The sequence below is a fragment of the Equus przewalskii genome, chromosome 18 (genome assembly GCF_037783145.1).
Source record: "Equus przewalskii isolate Varuska chromosome 18, EquPr2, whole genome shotgun sequence".
Lineage (NCBI taxonomy): Eukaryota > Metazoa > Chordata > Mammalia > Perissodactyla > Equidae > Equus > Equus przewalskii.
Window position 1 is genome coordinate 47,974,101 of NC_091848.1, and position 24,438 is coordinate 47,998,538.

Below are 24,438 nucleotides of genomic sequence, written 5' to 3' on the forward strand. Positions count from 1 at the left end.
ACGGGCTTGAAGGATGGGAAGGATCTAGGGAAGAAGAGAAGTGGGCTCTCCTTGCCAAGGTTGGAATAGCAGGAAGCGTGTATGTTGGGGGCATAGTAAATCAGCTGGTGGGAATAGAGAGCTCATGCTGGGGCGGGGGCAGGGAAAGAGCAGGTGGGAAGAATGCCCAGTTGCAAAAGGTTAGAGTACTAGAGAAAAGATGAGGGCGTGATTTGGGCAGCCAGGAGGGATTTGGGTGTTCTTGAGTAAGAGAGCGACCCGAGAAGAGTGGACTTTTAGAAAGAGGTTCAGCCCCGGAGAATGCAGGAAGGAGTAGAGCAGGGCGGATGGTTAGGAGGGAATGCCTCCAGTATACACAGTCCTTCTCCTGCCACCACCCTGAGCTAAGCCACCAGAACCTCTCAGCTAAACGCTTGAATTGACCTCTAAGCCAGACTCCCTGCTGCTGCCCTTGCCCTCCTTGGTCAGTTTCAACATGGCAGCCAGAGTGATCCCATTAACTATAAGCAGATTATATTATTCCTCTTTTGAGAACCCTCCAATGGCTCCTAAATTATGCAAAGAGAAGTCTAAGTCATTACAATGCCTCACCAAGTCATACCTGATCCAGTGACCCCCTCCCACGCCTTCTCAGACCTCATCTTCTACTTCTTTCCATCACTCGCTTATTGCTGTTCCTCAGACATGGTGGCCACAGTCCTGCCTCAGGACCTTTGCACTTGCTGCTCCCTCTGCCTGGACGGTTCTTTCCCCAGATGCATGCCCTCCACCCCTTCACACTTCTACTTAGGTATTACCTTCTGAGTGAGGCCTTGTCTGGCGACCCTACCTAAAACTATAAACCCTGTGCCCCCAACACTAACTCCCTTCCCTACTATGTTTTTCATTCATACTTAGCACTCTTAATCATTTACTGTCTCTCTCTTCCCCTATCCCCAGGAGGCAGAGGTTTTGTTTGCTTGTTCATTGCCACGTTCTCAGCACCTAGAGCAGAACTCATGCACTCAGTTGTACGTATTGAATGGATATATGAGTGAGTTAGTGAATGTCACAGGAACCTGAGAAGGGCTGAGGGTGTAAAGTGGAGGACAGCTGTAAGAATGGAGAAAAGGAGGGTGACAATGGAGAGACTGTAGAAAGATGCCAGAGCCTTTGCATTACTGATGGCAGAATTAAGGAATGCACGCTCTTTTGCAGAAGCCCTGCTGTTACTCAGAGCGTCTGAGACACGGGCTGTATGGCCAGGTTTATAACGAGCATGATGAACGTCTGAATGAGACCCGTGAAGGGACCTCCCACATGAATAAGTCTCAACTTTCCCTTCCCAGCATAGTCCTAATGAGGTTTTGAAACATGTACCTTTTTCCCTTCTATCTTTAATTCTGCTTGATATTACTGCAAAAAAAAAGTCCATTTTAATACTGGTCAGAATTCTAAAATCAGTATCAGTATGTTGTATTCACTTCAAAAGTTCATTTTTAAAATAGCATTTTGAGGTTTCTTATGACAAATACTATAATCCATTGTTTTATAATTAGAAATCTCAAAGAACCTCTCATATGTGGAAATCAAAAACAAGGAAGAAAAAAGATGTGAATATAAAGGAAAGGAACATGAATGTGAGAGTGAAAAAAAGTTGATGATATAAACAAGAAAGGGGTGGAGTCAAGTTTTTTTCCTCAAGGGCGGCTGTAAGGAAAACATTGTGGGACCAGAGTGGAGGTTAGATGGATGCGAGAATGAGCAGGTGGGGTGGTGGGGGGGACGGCGTGGGCCGGCTCGGGTTCTCAGGTGTACAAGAGAAGAGCTGGAGGCAGGCTTTGCATAAAGTGCTTAACACCCTCTCAGCATCCATCTGGCAATCTGTGGTCCAGATGGCCGAAGGGCACAAAAGGTATGTGTGGAAGGAACTGGGGGGCTTAGAGGACCTGAGCCATTAAGAGATGGGGAAGGATGGAGAGACAGACATGACAGCCCTTTACATGTGTGAAGCAGGTAAGAATCAGTCCATACACTTAGATGTGCAAGAAATATCACATCTCTTTATTTTCTTCTAGTCAACTTCTTCTAAAGCCATGTTTCCATCCCAGCAGGTGAGTTGGAAATTTGAAGCTCTTCTTGCAACGTTCTTTGGCTTACCTTTTCTATTTCAGGGTTGTTTCAAAGTTCTGGAGTCCTGCACATCACCAAGGTGGTGGTGACGGCAGTGGCAGTTGGAACTTATTGCTCAGACACCTGCTGCTTCAGCCCACATGTCTCTTCAGGCCTACACTGTGCTGACTCCTAGCCGGGATGAGGACACAGGCCAGTCCTGCCTCCCATATTCACTGGCTAACTATCCCCTCTGAGGCTCTGATACACATGCAGGGAAATTCCAGAAGCAACCTGAATGCCTGTATTTCTTGTAGGACCTACCAGCCCGCAGCATCCTTTTTAGTTTGAGAGAAATTGCCTTCTCTTCACACTTTCTTCACAGAACAATAGTTTTAGGCTTCTAAGGAAAAATCCAGAAAAGAACAGAATGAACCTCCTCTGAGATGAGGGAACATAAGAGGTCACTACCCCCTTCGATGGAGAAAAGGAAGGAGGAAAATATAGGGAGATAACATGTTATAACTTAAATATTATCTTGCTGTTTACAGAGCCTTCCTAGCCTATAAATAAATCAGTAGTAGCCAATCTAATGACAATAACCAGCTTCCTTCAATGTGCTTCCTGGTGTGGGCAGTAGAAATATGTTGCCCATATCCCCTTTTGAAGAAGGACTTGTCGCCCCAGCTCTCAGCCTGCATGGTTGCAGAGGACCTCCTCACCCAAAAACATACCCTTCCTGGGGCAGCCCATGTGCAGCAACCGAGCGAGGCAGGGGTATGGAAACTTGGCCATTTCAGCCCAAGGCGGGACAACTCTGACGGGCTGTGTATGCTTCAGAACTCCCCGTGGGGTGGGGGAGGCTTTGTGGACCTGCCTCAGTTCTTCCATCACTCCGCCCGATCTGGCTTCTGCCCTGTCCCTTCCACAGATGTTCATCTCTAAAAAACGACCCTGCACACCAAAATCCACCTCAGCCTCTGCTTTGAGAGAACCCAAGGCGCAACCTTCATCTAGGAGTGGTCCTAGAAAGGAGTCAATAAGATAGGATTTTGGAGCTGAATCACTAGCCACCTGGCAGTCAATGAGGACCCACTGGTGAGAGATGGAACGCAGCATCCTGCGGCCCGGTAGAATGGAATCACACATCTATGGAGTGAATGCACTAGCCAGTCTCCCCGGTAGTTTACAGAGGCTCTCATATCCTGCAGCTGAGGCCCAACCCAGGACTAAATCGAGTGCTGATGTCCAGAGACGGTAAACACCCAGCCAAGCATGCCTGTCACCCAGACCTGGTGGGCAAAATGGGACCCTGAGACTTGGGACAGGAACATCTGGGAAGATCCCCCTGAAAATGTTGAATCCCCAGAATCCTAGGGTGATCAGCTGTCCCGGTTTCCAGAGACTGAGGGGTTTCCTGGAATGTGGGACTCTCGATGCTAAAAGTGGGACCATCCTGGGCAAATCCGGCCTGCTGTTCACCCTCGAACTCCTCTGCACTCTCTGAGCCTGCAGAAGTGGCCTACTCTCCCTACTTGGAGTTAGCACTCTTTTTGCTTGAAAACAAGGCAGTTTCCCCCTCTTCGAGACAGCATGTGCCCACTCAAGATCCACCCCCACCTCTCCTCTTGGCTACTAGGCCTGTAAGTAGGATTAAGTCATAGCATAATCACCTAGGGACATGCTGGGCCTGATAAGGGAGAAGAGGGAGCCTAACCCAAAGTTGCTGCAGGCCTGGCCACCGCATACTGGCAGATGCCAGGGCAGGACCAGGGGGCCTGGGTGCTCAGGCGCCTTGATGAAGAGGAGCTGGAACATTAAAGTTGGAGAAAGGAGAGTTCATTACATCTTGGCAAGAACCCTAGGAGATGGTGTTACCTTGCTGCTAGGATGGTTCCTAGAAGCATGGAAAAAGCAATGGCCCTACTAAGTCAAGTTGGAAGGCCAAAATTTCCTTGGCAGATTAAGGAAGAAAGAATTAAAAGGCTCAGGAATGTGGACAAGCTAGAGTGGATATATTACATATCATGCGAGGCCCAAAAACCAACCAAAGGATTATATTCCACAGAAAGTCTGGGAGGACACACGATTTATCAAGGCCATCAGGAACATGCTGGCAAGAGGGGCTCCAGCATCACTGAAATGTTCAGCAGAAATGGAAGGACCACGGATGGTGCTAGGATCAAACTCCAAAGGATAGGACCCCAAAATAACAGAGGCCATGTGTAACTGCCTGAAGCAAGCCAGGCGGATGCAATTATCCTAGTGAGCAGCAAGGTGAGAGTAGCAGCCACGGGGGCCTGACCCACAGAGAGTTCTGGAGAAGATTACAGGGGTCCCTGGACCAGCAGCAGCAGCAGCAGCTCCAGGGAACTTCCTAGAAATGCAGCTTCTCAGGGCCCTGCCAGACATCCTGGATCAGAAACTCTGGGTGGGACCCAGAAATCTGAGTTTTAACAAGTTCTCCAGGTGCTTCTAATGTAAGCTAAAGTTTGAGAACCTGAGTTAGTGAACACAGGTATAACAGGCCTGACTTTGGGAAGTAGCCCTGTAGCCAGGAAACCCAGGAAGGTGGCACAGATCACAGTGGGGGACCCCTGTGCTAGAATGTCCTTTGCATTTTAGAAAAGCCTTTGTGTTCTCTTTAGCCAACAAAAGAACAGGAGAGTTTACAGAGAAGTCACAGATTCTTCAGGTCTCTCTGCCCTACACATTTCTACTAGGAAATCTCAAATTTGGGGAGTTAGCAATTGTGAGTTCTAAGCAATGAAGAGCTCCACCCTTGCCACATGGAGCAAGGTAACATAAGGACCACTTCTGCCAGCACAGGTGCTTCTTCACTTTGGTTTGAGCTCACAAATATGGGTCAAAAGCATCACCCCACACTGTACCTTTGGGCTTTACCATCAGCAGGAAGGGAAGTGTTTAGAAAAGGCAGGGAAGCCCAGGAGACAGTGGACAGGAAGGCTAGGTTATTCTTACACACAGTCCATGAACTAACACCAGTCTGGGAACACATTAGACCAGAATGTCAAAGAGCTATTGAAAGTCTGAGATATGAACTACTCATTGTCTGGAGGTTTCATCATCTAATTTCTACAGCTTTCTTGCAGCAATTTCAGAGGGTGTAGAAGGACATTTCTTTCCCTTATATTGTGCTTCTTGATAAAGGCACAAATCTTTCGAGTCTTTTCCCAGAACCTCTGGGGAGAAGAAACTCACGGGGAAAATATCTGATCACAAGAGTTCGCGATTTCATATTTCACCACCGAGACACATCTTTTCCAATTTATTTTTTTGACTCCCAGTTTTGAACTCCTGCACAAACCATCTATATGTTTGGACCACGTCTGGTCTTTTTGTTTACCTGGCCATTTCCTATCCCTTCAAAACCCAGGTAAAATATATTCTCCAGGAAGTTTTTTGGATGGACCAGAATATGTTCACCTTTGTTGCTTTGATTTTATTTCAACACTTTTTTGACATTCTGAGGAGTGCGCATGTGTTTGCACTTATTGGCCTTGTGGAAATGTGGCCATGATTCCAGAGTAATAAAGACTGAGAAAGAGCTAAAGGCTATTTGAGAGTCTAATAATACACTGGGAGGGGATGGCTAGTCTCCCTCCTACTGGTCGGTTGGAGGAGTGGAGAAGACCGACGATAGCCTTGAAGATGGAGCTGCAGCTCCTGATCGCATGTGGTACGTGCACAGTTAGACACGGCTTATGTCAGCGATGTGTCAGAGTCAGCTGGCATCAGCTTGCAGGTGCCAATTGCGCATGTCCCTTCCCAACTTTAGTGGTGTCACGTCAACAGCTTAGAATTGGCTATGATGGGAGTATTTACACTGTGGGAATCAGCAAATGTTGCAAACCAAGTTTTTTTTTTTTAATCCAGCAAGCAGATTTATCAGCACCCTATTACATGTTTTCTTCTTAATATTCCACCTCTCCCTTTAACAGGCTTATGCTTTCCTCTATGGTCTTGAACAACAGATTGTATTTATAATGCCATTTTAATGTATTTGTCTACTGATTCTATCCTCTAGGTCAGAGGCTGGCTAACTGTGGGTCAAATCCAGCCTACAGCCTGTTTTTATGTGGCCCATGAAATAAACTTAAAGCGTTGTAGAAAACAGACGTTGTTAGTCATCAGGGAAATTCAAATAAAAAACAGTGAGATATCACTTCACACTTACTAGCATAGCTATAGTCACAAAGACAGATAAGAAAAAGAGTTGGGGAGGATTTGGAGAAACGGGCACCCTCATACACTGTTGGCGGGAATGTAAAATGTGCAGCAGCTTTGGAAAACAGTTTGGCAGCTCCTCAAAAGGTTAAGCCATAGAGTTGCCATATCATCCAGCAATTCCACTCCTAGATATATATATGCAAGAAAAATAGACACATATGTTCACGCAAAGACTTGTACACGAATGTTCATAATCATTCATAATTATTTCCCCAAAGTGGAAACAACCCGAATGTCCACCAACTGATGAATGGATAAAATATGGTATATCCCTACAATGGAATATTATTCAGCAATAAAAAGAAATGAATGATAAATGCCACAGCATGGATGGACCTTGAAAACATTACGCTAAATGAAAGAAGCAAGATACAAAGGACACATATCATATTATTCCATTTATATGAAATGTCCAGAATAGGCAAATCCACAGAGACACAAAGTAACTGGTGGTTGCCAGGGGTTGGGGTGGGGGTGGGGGGGGCGTGAGGAGAGGATGGCAGTGGGTTTCTTTCTGGCTGAAAATATTCTAAAATTAGAAATTAGAAAATATTCTAAAATTGACTGCGGGGTGACGATTGCACAACTCTGTGAATACACTAAAAACCAGTAAGTTTTATACTTTAAAAAGATGAATTTTATGGTATCTCAATAAAAGGTTTTTTTTATTAAAGTGGTTCCCAGACTTTGAGATTTCACAGACCAGTAAAGCTTCCATTCCTAAAACAAAATTCAAGGATCCATCATAGATGCCATAATAACACTTAAGAAGTTACCATCTAGTACCAAAATCATTTCACGAGGAAGTACATTTTAACACCTAAGGATTAATCAGGCATGAAGAACAATTCTTTAAGTGGAATAAATTTAGCTTCATAAAAAAAAACTATTACGCAATTTTCAAAGAAATTATCATAACATGTAACTTGTTACATGTTTAAAAAAACATTTCCAATACTGCTTGAAGTATAAAAGTACTTTGGTTACTATTTTTAAAATCTTTTTGATAAAACGACTCCAGTGTAGAAACTTACCCTTTTGATAAAAGATGTTCTTCAGATCTTGAATTTTATAGTTATGTAATTAGGTTATTAATTTTTACATGTATTTTAATCATAATTGATTTATTGATAATAATGTAAATGAAAAACTTTAGTTGATAAAAACTTTATTCAAAACACATCAGGAACGATATAGTTCAAAACTGCAAAAATAAAAGACAATTTCTGGTAACTCAAAAATAAAGAATATCTAAAAAACAACTACATTAACATCTACTATTTATAATACAATCTCAAAATCACACCTAATCTTCATAGTTCTCTATTTCACCACATTTGAGCTAGAATCCTCCCCCTGCTCCACTACATTGTTATGCAACCCTTTCAGTTTTAACACTTAAAATACAACTTGGGTGTTTTCTGACAAGCAAGAATATATACTATTGATTTATTCCTATATATCAAAATAAAAATAGTTCAAATGACTAGAAACTAATTTTCACTTAAAAAAAAAACAGGTTAGTAAAATATTTCTTTTAAAAATAGGCGAATTGAGCTACACAAGAACACATTTCTCCTTGAAGACTCTCCAGATTATTCACTATGCATTTATATGGTACAGGGCATTTACAAAATGCTTTTCACTATTTATTAGTTAGGACTCACAACACCCATGTGCTGTGAAATAGCAGAACTAACCTCAGTTTATACAGGGAGAACCAAGGCACGTGGTGAGATCTTGCCAGGGCCAAATGAGATCATTAGCCAGATGTCTCTTTACAGAGGACATTAACTTGCTCCATGATGGAAGTAAAACTATGTGGGATTTGTTGGGAGAGAATTCGTTCTGGCTCTGTACATAAAAAGTTCAGAGCATGGGTAAGGTAGGAGTTAGTGAGAAAAGGGTTAATGGGAAGAAAGTCAAAACCAGAGTAAAAACATTATTTAGACAGAGATCACTTTTCAGAAATAAAAATAGCTAAACAAGAATAGGAAAAAAATAATAGCTATAGAGTTTCTCATTTCTAAGCCAAGAGGCGTTTATAAAATCACTCTAAAAGTAGGACCTCTCTTGAAGACAACCCTTAAACATCCTATTTTTCCCTCCCTAAAACCCCTGTGAGGTAGAGAGTACTAATTTACAGGGGTGAAAGTGAGAAGTAAAGAAGCTAAGAGGTTAAGACCACGTGGAGAGGGAACAGGCTGCGGCAGATGTTATGTCTTAAAGCATTGGCTTAGAAATAGAAACAGAAGGCAGAGGATAAACAGGAACTTTTCGGGATGGACAAGTGGAATAATCTAGGGATCCAGTAGCAACACCAGCTACTTAACATTTTTTTTTACAAAGGACTTGGAATTTCAAGTACACAATGAAACCTAAGATGCCGAATGCTCTTCTGGGTATCGAAGTGCTCAGCCGAATATACATGATAAGTTCTCATAGGACCACGTGAAAAAGCAGAGGCATAAATGAGCCACAGTGTGAGCAAGTGCAAACTAATGCATTTAGGACTAAATACTGCTGCCTGTAGTTAAAATAGGATGGATACTGAGCCGTCAACACAGCTTAAGAGAGGAATTTAATTTAGCCTGATCAATGTGTTAGGGCGGATTAAAAGAAATACCGGTCGTTATTGGAAAGAATATTGAAAACCAAAACAATGGTGTTCCTTCACTTAGAAAATCACGTGCAACCCTGGGCTTCACAGATCCCCTGTGAGTTACTAAAGGACACTGTGAATGTTTGAAGTACATTCCTAACCTCTGGAGGAGAAACATAAAACATCTCTTTTTGGCTGTCATACATATTTGTAGCGGGATGGGCCCCAGTGCTAAGCCAGTGTAGCAAATCTGATGTTCTGGATTCCCAGGGAGGCTTTCCCTCAAGCTCTCCTCTAATCAACTTTCATAGTCCAATCCCATGCCATGACAATAAATACAACCAGTTTAGGCCATGTTACCAAGGATCCTCCTGGGCCATAGGGCACCTGGTCATAAAACGGTAAATGGCAGGGCTGGGAAAACCTCAAGAGGGCAACCATTTGGTCTTCCACCTCTAGATGGAGCGAAAGAGTCAACTATCTCAGAAAGCTGGGTTTTGTTTATTGAAGATTGTTTGGGATGGCAGTTATAATCTACTAATAATTTTAAGTATAAGAATTTATCTCCTTGGTTCCAGCTGACATGTCTCCTGTGTAAATCGTGTGCAAGTGGCAACTGTAAACAAAGTAGCTCTCGAATGGGAGCATTGAGAGGACAGGGCCTGCCCATTTTCAATTCATGGAGACATTGCTATTTTCCATAAATATTCACAACATCTGTTCCCTTGAAACTCAGGCATTTATCCCTAAACCTCACAGCTAGAGGAAAAGAATACAGAATATAACTAGAAACTTTTGGTGTGGAGGGGTGTATATTTTGACACACATCATGGACTTGGCCCCCAAACACTGCTGAGAATTCTGGGGAATGGACTGATGGGATTTATTCCCAAGATCGGAATGGAGAGTCCTTTTATTTATCCCTGGTCGTTTCCTTTTCCGTGACATATAGAAGGAACTTCCACATCATGGTTTCCGTTGATAATGTATGATAAAAAGACATTTAGTGTCATCTGAATTTCTGACATCTTCTTTTACTCCAGTCTACTCAGCTCCAAATCTCCACAATCAAGCCGAAACTTGAATAAAGAATAACTAAACTAATAATGGAAATATAGTAGAAATAAACCTAATATTTTACGTCTTTCAGCTGTCAAGGTAAATATGGCCCCTCTGTTCCTGCCTCTAACCATTTTTGCAGAGATAATGTTAAAGCAAACCTAATGAAATAAGCCTGAAATAGTGAGACATTTGCAGATGTGAGGGTTCTCTTGTATGTGTGAACTGCAAAATTATTTTCAACTGCAAATTTTAAGTAGACTTCCATCCCTGTATGTCTGTCTCTCTCTCACACACACCCCACTCAGAAGGTAAAGGCTGTCACCAAGGAGAAATGCCAGTCACACTCTATTCAGCAGGGGGGTTGACTTCAGAGCAGTGAATACATCTACCCCACCCCAGTGCAGGAATCCTTAATAACTTCTGTCATATCCAGTGTAATCTAAATTATTTTGGCAGATGTTAATTAGTCATAATATACACTCTAGGAGTGGTTAGTTAACATTTAAGTTTGATGGTTAGCATGTGAAAAGCTCGAGTCACTTCAGAGGCTACTACCACAAGAGCTTTATCTGTAGCTCAACATCAGAGACTTTGTTAATAAGCTATTATTTTCAATAGCCAAATTAGTGGTGTTAAAGGCATGTGGATTGACCCAACTACTGTAGGGCACTCGAGCCCTTCCACGAACAGGGTGTAAGACTCTAGCAAGCCCATTATCCCTGAGATTCCCAGATTACTAACCTGTTCTGTGTCTACAAGTTAAACACAATCAGGTCATCTGACACTGAATATGCTGGAATATTGCTGGATTCACATCTAATAACCCTTTCATATAAGGTATTGTTGGGTTCCCGAAAGGACAGAGTTGGGACTTTTTCAAGCTTACAAGACAGGTTGATTGTTACAAGGATGTCTGTTCTGGTGCCCAGTTGTTTGTAAACAGGAATGACGCAGAAATTGGTCCAAAATCTGATTTTAGTGTAAACTACCACCTAGTGAAGTTGGGGAGAGGACAACTACAGCCCTCACCCACCTCCACCTACTGAAGGCCACCACACAACCTAATAATTGCAAGTGACCAAATGGGCCAAGTCCAGTTTACAACAATTTTCTTTAATGGAGGAAAAACAAATACCTTTATAGGTGTAATAAGATTAATCTAATCATGGTCTATAGTTGAATAGGCTTGCAAATAGTTTCTAGATTAACAGAAGAACTGGAAGTCCCTCGTCCTCTGATAAGGTCTGCAAACAGCCCAAGGAAGAAAAGGCTTGTCAGTCAAGCATAGGAACAAGAGCAGCACAGAGCTGAGCCACAGGTGGGGCCCTGACATTTCTACTTCACACCCTTCCTATTCTTCTTCTGGCTTTCTACCAAAGCCAGCTTTCCAGCTGTGCACTCTAAGAGTGCCACCACCCCGAGAATTCAATAAAGGTGAAGCAAATTGGACAGAGCGATGAGTATGTCAAAGAACTCAGTTGAGGAAGAGGCATTAGTTTGTGCCCACCCAAACCGAACCACCTGGGATGGAGTAGTTTAATTATTTGGTTGGTTATTTTTGCAGCTGTGATTAATCTATTGGATATGAAAGTCTTCCTGAGCATTTTGAGAAATTCAAAAACTAAAACAAGCATATGTACTTGCTCTCATTGTAATGAACATTTCTTATGGTTTTCTTCCATGTAGCCTTATACCTCTGCTTAAAAAGAAAAATCAAGACAACCTCTTCCTTAACACCACTGCTCAAAAGTAGATTTGAAAGAAGTAACAGCTGACTGATGATTAACGTAATCTGTAGGGATGCAGCATAGGAGTGTGAGCCTTTGTCCCTACAGGGGCTCCTGGAAAGGGGACAGAATAGGAGGTAGCCCTCGTCAGAGAGATGATTCCATGCAAGGTGTTCTGCCTTGGAGTCCAGTCCATTCTACATACTCAATAATGGTAGCTGTTAGTCGTAGTAATCTGTGAAATAAGAGCACCCGCTCATTATGGCAACGTGCATTTTCAATTTTAGATAAAGCTTAAAAGGCTAAGATCCAGATACCAAGCTTTCCATCTGACAAATGTTTATTATGGTAAAAGGAATGTCTCCCACTCGCACTTGACTATATTCAAATCAGGTCTAACTGAAATTCTCATGTTGCCATTTGGCTCTCCATGAGGACACTATGGTACTCAAATGCTGGCCAGTGTCCTGGGAGTTTAGGTTCAACATACAACAGTCATAGAGTCCTAGGCATTTTCAGTTTGAAGAGAACTTACAATTCCCCATCCATTACTATCTTGTTCAACGCTCACTACATTTCTGAGAGGCTGACGGGCAGGGGTTCTAATCCCTGCTTTATGGATAGGGGCAACTGATGCACTAGACAGGTTTAGTGACTTGTCTAAGTTCCCACGGCTGGAAAGGGGTGGAGCTGGGAGTAGAACCTGTTCCTCTGATTCTTGGTCTAAGGATCTGTCCGCTACACCCAGGGAAGCAGAGGCTTGCAGGAAGCTCTATTGCATACAAAGAACAGCACTAGGGGAACAGCACATGATGAAAAAGAACATAGTGCATTTCAGACCACTGTGAAAGAGGACCTAAGAAATCACTCTCAAAAGATGGTCAAACTGCTGGCCCAAGGGGTAAACAAGGCCGTTAAAAATTAATGAGGGGACCAGCTCACTTAGTTTACAGCACCTTTCTGTAGTATCTACTATGTTCATGTTACAGGGAAGCCTAGCACAGGTAAGAATTTTATAATACATCCCCCAAAGAGCATGGACTTCTACAAACTTAGATACATAAGGCCAGGAATAGGGGAACCCTCACAGAACAGATAATAAATCACTGCCATTTAAGGATTAATCTAAATTTTTATCCCATTATGTCAGACGAGTCCCAAGAGGTATGGATGCTTTATTTTCGTGTGGTGTGCAAAGAACCTGGTGATCTGCTGCTGCAGCAACAATGTGCACTCCTGGAGCTTGAGCTGCCTACAAAATAGGCGATAAAGGCTGTGTGTTTAAGATGGAGCATGCACACCCCACCTTGAAATGCAAAGCCACAACCATAAATGGATAAGCGCTCTGGGGATTTATTTCTGTTTCGGGGTGTTTTAGTAAGCCAGTTACAGGAAGAGTATCTAGTATCAGCTGTGGCTTATATTCCTAAGCCTCACTCACTGACCTTTAACAGTCTTACTTCCAAATTTAAATGGCCATCGTCAAGTAGTCTAGGCTGCAAATTTAGAGATCAAGAGGCTAATTTTGGATGGCACTTTTTGGTTGAGGGGGCTGGTTGATCAAACCCTTTTAAAGCTCCTTTCTAGTGCACTCAGTGTTTAGAGAGAACAGATGAGAGGCACCAGGATAAGCAATCATATAGATTATGTGACCCATGTAAGGGGCCATCAGCTAGGAAATCTACTAGTTTGTTAAAGAAACAAGATATGACAGAGAGGCAAAGGGGATATTGAGCTAGCAGGCTGTGAGACAGGTGTCTACATCCTGAAATTTCTTTTCCGTAACTACACGGAGAACGTTAAAAATGCAATAGTGGATTCTTCCTGGTAAGGAGGGTGCTGAAGACAAGTCAAAGGGCTTCTGAAACCCAGTGCTTCCAAATCTCATTCCCTGGTGCAAATGGAGACATTGCTACTCCCCCCCTAGATCCAGGGTGTGCTTTTGTGATGCAAATTCAACAACCTGCTTCCCAGCAGGACCCTAGGAACCAACCCCCATGTGTAAGATGTTTTTAAAGCTTTCTAAAGGAGGTGATGCACTGCAACATCTCCTCCTCTGTAACATCCAGCATTTATAAAACACTTCCCTGTCAAGGAGAGCTCTGACCAGAGTCATCTTTCTGTTGGAAAACAATTGCAAATTCCTGCACCTTCAGTTACTCACCAATGGGATTCCAAGTAATAAAGTCAAATATCTTCTTTCTGCATCAGCTTGCTACAAAGGGCAGTAATCTAACTCTGAGGTAGCACAGCCATACAGCAATGAGGGTCCTTGGAATTTACCCTTTGATCCCATATAACTATCACCTTTTAAATTGCTAATAACCTGGCTAACACATTGAGTTAGAATTTAATCATCGTTTCTCCCAGAATTGTTGGTCACCCAGATAATGGGGAGTAGTAATACACTACTGCAGAACAACCTGGATAACTTGTCTGGCAAAGCATGGAACTAAAAAAAGGAAACACAAGCAAGAACCAGAGCCCGCGCAACATGAGTCATAACCTATCTTTGGTATCTTATTAGAAATCATATTAATATTTTCCTGTTCCCTTGAAGCTTAGGTTGGAAATGTGTACTATTTTATTTTAGTGCTCATGTCACTCTTTCCTAACATATGACAAGCCTGTAGTGTTTTTTATGTCTGTGATATACCTCTAATCCTGCAGAACACACAGTAAAACAACACCTTTCCTAAGAAGTGAGGGAGGGTGATCGACATTTGCACGAGTACCTATGCTCCCCTCCTAGCCCCCCCGCTCACCCCACTATAATTAGTACCTTCAGTCTCTGAGGAAAAGCTGGAAAGGGAAGTGAGAAAAGTCAAGGCAGACGTTGGCGGGCACCAGAGTACAGCAGGACACACTAGTAAGTCAGTCACTATATTACTTGTTTTTTAGCGCCTCCTGACTCTTGTGGGTGACCAGGCACAGGAGGGGAAGAGAGATAAGGGACAACACCTAGGTTTAGTACACATGTCATACTGAAGGGGCTTTTTTTTTAAGTTTTCAAATTTTCCACCTAGCTTTTAAGAGTAGGAGTTATTTCATGGTGATTTTCCAGCAGGCTTTTATGAGGTAGATAAAACACGGACAATAAGTAGTCTGAAGAATGCAGAGGGTAGCTAAAGCCTGTGTGGGTAGGATTAATTTGAAGGAAATGTCAGTAGTGAAAGCTGAGCTTGTCATATACAATACTACAGAAAAGAAGGACAGGTTCAAGGCTGGCTGCCATCTAGACAGGGCTTTTAGAATTTAATAGGTGGGAAATAGGCTCATCTGGCTAGTAAAGAACAGAGCTGTGGGAACAATACAGAGCAAGGGAAGAACCCTGGTTAGCACACAGCTAATCAAGACAAGGCAGATAACAGCAAGAAATAGGTGTCCCTTAGGAACTTAGTGATCAAGAAGGAATATATATTACAATATCACAAGAGTCTAAAAGCAACCAACAGGCTTCAAGTTTTAAATTGCCTTGTGTTGTTGGGATTTTTTGGATATAGAACCAATTTTGCCTCTTTCCTCAGGCCTCTTGTTTGTACACAGGTATTACAGCTGTATTAAGCATGTCAGGGAAAACCAAATCCCAACTAAATAATCAGTTAAATGGATTTTGAAGTGCTTTTTTGGCAGTTTGAGTTACAGATGAACAGGCTGGCCTGCCTGAGACCCAGTGAGGTCAATACTCCCAGCTGGGGCCTTTCTTTCTGGAGAATCACTGCTGTCATCACAGGCAGATGCTCTGCTTTTAAATGAACATGCCATTGTAGGCCAAACGTTAGTAGTTAAACACCACCGTCACAGAAACACACAAAGCTATAGTCAAGTTCACAAACACAGCTGGCGGTTAAGAAACTCTTAATGAAGGAAAGAAATTCGCTATTGGCTCCAAGTCACTCATCACGACTTCCAATACACTTGGACTGAGATGGTTTTATATGAGAGAGAATAAAATAATAATTATTGGCCTCAGTTTCTCTCCCCAGTCTAAGAATAAACATTTGTCAGAACACCCACTGGACAAAAGAGGACAATCACACGTAATGTTCCCGCGGGTTGATGTAGACTCTCTCAGGGCCGCTGCTCTGATGATGGCTGTCGGGGCTCCGGTCACGGTGGCACATCTGACTGTAAAGGGGGTACATCTGCTGAATCCCGTCTGCCCCCACTGGATTCTCGGCTTCGTAGTCAAATCTCCTGCTATTGTGTCCATTCTAAAAGTTCAAACATTGCTTGCGTTAGCTCAGAGCAGCTGTTTGCATTTCTCTAGCACCTTGCTAAAAACAGGCAAGAACAGAATTCATTACAGTCTGTGTCCCCGATTCATTATCCCACGAGCTATTCAATGGCAAGGTAGAGTTCAACAACTTATCATTTTCCAGTCATTTGGTTGCTTACAATACCTGAACAAGAGTGATGGCAGCTCCTAAATAGAAAATTGTGACTAACGGAGACTCCAGTCAGTTTCAGGTTTGGAAATTTGGAATTGGTATTGGTTTAGGTAAACTGGAGAAAAACAAGGCTGTGAACTTCAGGAGTCCCCCAGCAAGGCTCAAGCTCAGAAGGAGTCCATGAGACATACAGAGGATTAAATCAAACAACCAAAAGAAACCTTGCGATTCAGCACCGGGGAATGAGAGAAAAGACACAGCGGAATGAACAGGTATTTGACTGGATGCCCGAATGAGACTAAGAAATGCTGTCAAACATATCCTCATCTTGACCTTTCTTCCTTGCTGGATCTTTGGTCATAGCTGAGACCATAAAATGAACTCCCCTGATGCTCTGTGGTATCTCTGGTATTGACCCCTTTCCTGATTATTCGTTTCATAAAAATCGATTACTTCTAAGAGAGACAAGCAAGCTCAAGGACTTCATAAAATCATACTAAAGATGCTCGAATAGCAGAGACGTGAATAAAATGAAACTTCATGGAAATCAGATGATATTTTAATAAGCAAGGTGGCCACGACTACACCTAGGCTGATCCCCCCACAACAGCACCACGTTACTTACAGCGTGCTGGAGGCCGCCAACCTCTCTTTCTTTGAAGTGAGTCTGCAAAGGCAAGTGTTCGGTCTGGAGGAGGAAGACAGAAAGACATGTTCTTTAAAGCCCCAAGCACATGATAAAACAGATCAACCGGGACCACGAAGACACCTATATTTAAAAAGCCAATCATGTCTTGTTAAGGGTTTGCCAACTAAGCAAAGTGTTTCAGAGGAGGATGGGAGAAACAACCTCATTTCTTGAGAGTTTGTCTCTCTCTCTCTCTCTCCTGGCTCCAGGCTTCTTCTGGAAGGAAAATATACAGAACGTCTGCTACAGAATCTCTCATGCAAACTTGTTTACGTCTTACTGGAGGGAGGACTCGGCACAGAGGGTCTCTTGCCTTCTCTCAGCGGAAGGGTCTGGTATTTTAAATCTGCTAAAAGTGGTTGAGGTGAAATGAAAAGTTGTTTTTTATTTTTAGCTGTAGATGTATATATGGTCACCTTTCTCTTCCTGCTGTCCCTCCCTGTCCCCCACCCCACAGAGTTCATAAAGAGGAAGCATCTTTCTCAGCTTCCCTTTCATATACAAAGGCATACTCACCCTTCAGCCCCCAGGTCAAACATCACCTCTTCTGGGAAGTCTTGCACAAAACCCTCAGGCAGAGCTAGCCACTCTCCTTTCTGTGCTTTCACTGCATGTCTTAGCACAATCATGTGCTTATTTGCTTGTCTCCTTCACTAGATTGAGGATGCTGGCTGGGGTATTTTACAAAGATTATCTCATGCAATCTTTATAATAATTCTATAAAACCGATTTTACAGACGACTAAAACTGAGGCTCAGAGTGGTTAAGATGTCTCCAGTTACACAGCTGCGAAGTGGTGGTTTGTGGTTCAAACATGGGTTTATCTGATTCCTAATTCTATATTCTTATATCCTCTGCTTCTAGCTCAGTGTGTGGAAAATAGATGTTCAATAAATATAATAAAAGAAAGCTGGAACGTCTCAGCATGTAGGCACATCTATCAACGTGCTCTCCATTTCACTGCCTTTGCTTATGCTATCCTTTTGGTCTGGAAGGTCGGTCCCTTAGTCTCTGGCAGTTGAAATCTATCCATCTATATTGGCCTAACTAAAGTCCTTTTTTCTTCAGGAGGCCTTTCCACATTGCCCATCAAGTCAGTTTCTTTACTCCCAGCTTTCCTATTGTTCTTGTTTATGCCTCTATTACAGCACACATAATCATCTATCTGTTTTATAGCCCCTAATGTCTGTATCTTTCAAGTCCAGTAAACAGTGGGCCTTTCTTGGCCCTCCTGCTCCATCCCCATACCCCAGCCTGTGGTTCTGCAATAGTAAGAAGTCAGTAGTAAACTAATGAATTTACTGAAATCTAAATTACCAATTCTTGATATCCCACGTCAGCATCATCCAAATTATAAATTACCTGTGAGAAATTCATTCCTCCTGTTGTATTCTGCCTAATTCTAGGGTGCTTTCCACATGACCAGTCGATACTGACAGTGCCCAATGGTAAAAGTCCAAGCCAGGGCCAGCTTCATGGACATGTGACTAGTCACACAGGACCTAGTGCTAAGAAGGGTCGCACTTTGGGGTTTAATGCTCTGTGGTTGTATCTTAGATTTCTTAATTTTATTGTGAATTAGTGTTTTGAAAGTGGTATAATGGAACAATGCAACATTCCTCGGGAACTTGTAGCCTCAGTGCAAGGGCATCCTGCCTCCTGCTGCTTGTCTTTGATTTGGTTCTTGGCCACCACTCCCCCATTCTGGTGTCCCAGGCCACCCTGGCCTTCCCCGCCCTCCCTGTCCAGTGACTATAGCTGCCCTCTGCCCTGGCAGGGCCCTGAGCACTGGTACAAAGGAGGTTGGGGTCAGGAGTGTGTACCCTGTACATCATGGCACAGCTGGCAGGTGGCTGGAGGACACGTCTCAGTGAGGGCGAGCCTTCCACTCACCCCTGATCTAGGAACCCAGTATTGCCATCTTGACACTCTTAATTTTTAAACAAGAGGCCCTGCATTTTCACTTTGCATGGAGCCTCACAAATTATGTAGCTGTTCCTGGTCTAAGGAAAACAGACTTGGAAGAAAAATACCTAAAATTAAAATTAGCATTGTTTCTTTGCCGTGTTAGATTACCCCTGCTGCTGTTCCCCTTCTCCATTCATACAGGTAACTAAGGAAGGATGCTACAGCATCACTGTAGCTAATTTGACAAGACGCAGGGCAGTGAGAAGCTTCTCTGCAGAAGGAGCTGCTGCCTTCCTCCCCGCTGTGGCAGTGAGGGAGAAGCAGGGTTGCAGGCAACACTAAAGGAGATCACAGTCTAGAAATAGTGATTACGATCTCAAGAGTTCAAGAGAAGACTGGGTTGGAATGCGTGCTTTCCTATGATTATACTATAAAATTCCAAATGGTAAATTTAACGAGCAGAAAATAAATTTTTCTGAGCACTCTAGGTAAGATTTGCATTTGATCATTATCAACGAAACACAGTAACAAGCTTTGAGTGCTTAGAAGCCAGTATTCCGGGAGGACACGATGGATGATGCAGCGTCATGAGTAACAATACAACCAGGATTAAATCAGTAGCATCAGGGAATTATAGAGGCAGGAAAATCTATTTTGTTTCAATATAAAGAGACTTCAAAGAGCCATGGCTTTGTGAGTAATAATAGCATTGTTACCTTTTTCTCATGATAAGAGATACAAAATTAGCCAAAAGTGGTACATTTGACAATAATGACAAGAAGAGAGAGTTCCTAGACCTGAACAGGAAGAAGTGGTGCCAGGACACTATGAACGATCTTCATGGGCACTTACTGGACAACAAGCAAAAGCCTAAGTTCTTCTTCTCTATGCAATATCATAAACCTTCATCTGTAACCACTATACCTCACAAGACCTCTTGAGTTTTGTAATAGAGCATTTATTCAAATTGTTTAGATACACAGGAGTGCCATATATCCTAGGGACAGGCCTGCATTAGGGATGGGGGCAACGGAAAAGTGTGTTGCGCTTGCCTCTGCACTGTGAGGCCATCCAATTTCTGACAAGATACATAAGGAACTTAATTTAACAGTGAGTGGGTACACGTGCTCTCTTTCTGCTAATCCATAAACTACCTAAAGTGTTGCATATTCTGATTTTTTTTTTTTTAAATATGGAACACTTCACGAATTTGCATGTCATCCTTGCACAGGGGCCATGCTAATTGTCTCTGTATCGTTCCAATTTTAGTATATGTGCTGCCGAAGCGAGCACGCATATTCTGATTTTTAAAAGAAGTTAATGACCACAGTATGTAGAAAAGTGTCTTGCATAATAAACACCTCACGTTTGGTGCTTAATATATAAATACTGAATCAACCTATAATACTTTTTGGATACACGGCATATATTATTCTACTATTTTTGCATTTTTTTCCTAGAAAGTTTCCGGCTGCTCTGAGTCTCTAATACATATTTCAATTTCCCTGCTTTCAGGGCCTATCTTGCAGTAATTTCTATTGAGCTACAACCCATATTCACTTTCCTGACTTAGAAAAGTCACGTAGACTCTCACTCCTGGCTTCCAAGGTGCTAACAACACTAGCTTTTCAAGTGTTATTGGATGTTATCTTAACAAATATTTTACCTTCTCTGACTCATATAAATAAACCAAAACCTCCACTCTCTACTATGTATTATATCTTAACCTGTTTCCATTTAGATAATATTTTAAAATTCCATAAGCAGAGCTTTCCGAGTTGTTAAGATTTATTTTCGGTGATGACAGAAGCAAGATTTGAAGTGGCTATTGTCAGGAGGTCTACAGTAACTCTGGATACTCTGCTTGCTCTGGCAATGTAAAAACTGCAAATGAGAGTTCCATTTGGATCCATTAACCCCATCAGCAAATCTGAGTCCTTTTGGTCTTCCATCTTGTTTCATGATTTCATCCTCAAAATGCTCTGTACTTCCTTCCTTGGAACCATGGGGCAACCTTTGGGGCAATCACTTTTGCCCCAACTCTTTTGTTGTGATTTATAAATCTTAAACATTGTTCTTTTTAAACATACTCTCCCACCTTCCCAACCTTTTCCCTAACATGTTCCCTCTAATTCCTCGCCCCGACTGACATATGTCTTTTCCAGAATTTTCTTAAGCCTGGAGAAAGCAAGACTCCTTTTAATTACTGCACATCACTCCCCCATCTACAAGAACTTCCATGTTACTCTCTTCACTTTCAACTCTCTTGCTCTCTTACTTTTTTTTTTGCCATGGATTCCTTCCTCCTGGCATACAAACATGTTCAAGCATCTGCCATCTTAAGAGAGAAATGAAAAGATAATATTTATTAAAACCTCAATTTCTTAAATTACAAAAGGTCCTTAACTTACCTTTTGAAACCTCAGCTTAACAAGATACCTCTAACTCATTACTTGCTGAAGGCCCTCCTCTTCCCTCAGTGCCTAAGGCTGTAAGTGAAGATATACCAAGTACCCTACACCCTCACACCTAGTGTGTAATTGGTCTCTCCTCCACGGATGCCTTCCCAATTCAAGCATTTGCTAAGCTTCCCTGTCACATCCTTGGGTAACTTTTCCACTGCATACCAGACATAATCAAATATTTTAATGTGAGCTCACTATTTTTTATGGAACCAGAGAACCTTAGAGTATAGATTATATGAAGAATGCATGAATAATGAATATATTACTGAATTACTTTGATTCTACCTAAAATCTTGGCCAGTCTCTTACAAATGGAGCAAATTACTACACATTGCCCTCTTATACCTGTCAAGAAACTCTGAACCCTTGGTAATACAATACTTGGTGTGACTCCTTGCTTTTTAGTTTGCTTCTATTTGTGGTTTTGTTATTCTTTCAATTCCACGGGTGACTGGGGGAATCATGTTTCTTTTGTTTTTTCCCTGCATCAGAGTTTCAGCTTAATACCTAGGAATCATGTTGAAATTACTTTCTATTAAACTCTAAATAGAAAAGTTTCTGGAATTACTGGGTCACAGGACACCCAGTCATTTTCTCTGAGCTGAGTTCTTGCTCCACAACCTTCAGTGTCCTTTTCCTGGTCTATTTTATACAACATCTGCATCTGTTGGCATTCTCTCTTTCTTTCCATTATGCCCCCACATGGCATTTTAAAGGGTTTCATCCTATTGACACATCTTGCTCTGATGCTTCCTTATACTGACAAGTGATACATTTTTACTTCTGCTTCCAGTCATGATGGAGAACTAATACCAGACTTGCCCTCCTGACATAAATTAGTCAAAATCTATACAAAATATATGAAACAACTGTTTTCAGACACTAGAAAACTGTGCTGCAAAGGAGTGGGATTTCAGAGAATGGGAACACATGCACACATATACACACGTGCACAAACACACATACACACAGTGATCCTCTGATGGCCCTGACTTTTCTGCTGATTCAGGAAAAGGAAAACCCAAGAAGAGCACAGGGTCTGCCTGAGGTGAGGAGACAGAGTTCAGCTTTCCAACAAGCTGAGGTGGCTGTAGTCCGTGGGACAGGGTACTAAAGAGAAGGACAATTCTCATTGAACACCAGACATTCAGGAAAGACCCTGGGTCATGCGTTAGGAGTAAGGCTAAAGTAGCTCTAGAGGATAGAATATTCTAGAACTACCTTAACAAAGCTTAAAAAGAAGCTTCCAGAATATCAAGTTGACCTTAAAGTAAATTAATTGACTGCCAGAAAATAACCAAACTCTTACCAAGGAATGATAGCAAAATTCAAATGATTGACAATGTAACATTCACAATGCCCAGCATCCAAGTAAATGCATTGAACAAGGGAAAAAAATAAGTCAATAGAAACAAACCTTGAAATGACAAGTATGATGGAATTAGTAGACAAGAATTTAGAAACAGCTATTATAAACATGTTTAAGGATATAAAAGAAAATATGAGAATATGATAATTGAAAACTATGAGAAAGAACCAAAGAGAACTTCTATAACTGAAAAAATACAATGTTCGAAATAAAAAAGTCACTACATGGCCTTAATAGACTCTGCAAAAGAACAGATCAGTGCACGTGAAGACAGAAACTATCCATACAAAGAACAGAAGGGAAAAGGTTGAAAAAAATTGAATATAGCATTAGAGATGTGTGGGATGATATCCAGAAATCTACCTTTTGCATAATTGGAATCACAAAAGGAAGGAAAGGTAGGAAAAAATATTCAAAGAATTGTTAAAATTTTCCAAATTTGATGTAAAATATAAACCTATAGTTCTAAGAAGCTCAATGAACCCCAACCACGGTAAACACAAAGAAAACTACTCCAACACATTTCAAAATCAAATTGCTCAAAACCAATGATAAAGAAAATCCAAGATGTAGCCAGAGGAAAAAATAAGATAGAGTACATATTAGAGAAACAAAGATAATTATCACTGGCTCCTCGTCTGAAAAAAATGAAGGTCAGGGGGCCAGCCCAGTGGTGTAGTGGTTAAGTTTGAGCACTCTGCTTTGGTGGCCCAGGGTTCACGGGTTCAGATCCTGGGCGTGGACCTACACACCGCTCATCAAGCCCTGCTTTGGTGGCATTCCATATACAAAGTAGAGGAAGACTGGCACCAATGTTAGCTCAGTGACAATCTTCCTCACACAAAAAAAGAAAAAACGAGAAGTTCAGAAGAGGATGCAGCTACAATTTTAAAGCACTGAATGAAAAAATAAAGCCAAACTAGAATTCTATATCCCACAAAAATATTCAAAAGTTAAGGTGAAATAAAGAAATTTGCTGACAAACAAAAGCTAAGAGAAGTTGTCAGCAGACCCATACCATAAATAATGTTATGGGAAAGTTCTTCAAGTTAAGGAAAATTGATTCCAAACAAAACTTCATGAAGTTTTAAAGTTTTAAAAAAGATACATTACAGTCTAAGACATAAATAAAATGTATAAGAATAATAAGGAGGGGGGCAAGAAATAGAAGTATACGTTAAGGTTCTCACATGATACATGAAGTAGTATAATGTTATATTAAGGCAGACAGGGCTAAGTTAACAATGCATATACTAAACCCCAGAGAGATCACTAAAAAAGTAGAATAAATAGGTATAGCTAAATAATTCAATAGAGGAGATAAAAAATACTAAAAATACTCAGTTGATTTAAAAGAAGACAAGAAAAGAGGAGGAAAGGAACAAAGAACTGACGGAACAAATAGAAAACAAATAACAAGATGGTGAACTTAAGCCCAACCATAGCAATAAATATATAAATAAGAATAGACTAAACATAGGAATTAAAGCCAGGGATTTTCAGATTGGGTTTACCCAGTCTTTTTTAAAAGCAATACTCATCTAGATGTTATCTATGTGAAATGCATCTTAAATATAAAGATATAGATGGTCTAAAAGTCAGAGGATGGAAAACATGTACCATAAAAACACAAATCATAAAAAAATGGTTAAAAATTGGAGCAGCTTTCTTAATATCAGACAGAATGACTTCAGGACAAGGAAAATTACCAGAGATAAAGAAGAATTGTTCATAATGATAAAAGGATCTACTTATCAAAATGACAGGACGTAACAATCCTAAATGTGTTATGTACCCACTCAGAGAGCTACAAAAACACATGAATAACTAACTGAAAGGAGAAATAGGCACGTTCACAAATATAGTTGGAAATAACACTCCTGT

The 24,438-nt window shown here is 41.6% G+C and overlaps 1 protein-coding gene and 1 non-coding gene across 2 annotated transcripts in view; both read right to left on the reverse strand.

Moving 5' to 3' along the window:
- Window positions 1-6,988: 6,988 nt before the first annotated feature.
- Window positions 6,989-24,438, reverse strand: part of NECTIN3 (nectin cell adhesion molecule 3) — a 135,444-nt gene continuing 117,994 nt past the window's right edge. The window contains exons 8-9 of the mRNA XM_070582764.1: window positions 16,750-16,812; window positions 6,989-15,947 (exon numbers count right to left, since the gene is read on the reverse strand). Coding sequence (XP_070438865.1) covers window positions 15,768-15,947; window positions 16,750-16,812 — 243 coding nt within the window. The 3' untranslated portion in view covers window positions 6,989-15,767. The remainder of the gene's footprint in view (window positions 15,948-16,749; window positions 16,813-24,438) is intronic.
- On the reverse strand, window positions 19,907-20,013 carry LOC139077156 (U6 spliceosomal RNA). The gene has a single exon (XR_011529496.1). It is a non-coding gene; the product is annotated as a U6 spliceosomal RNA (small nuclear RNA).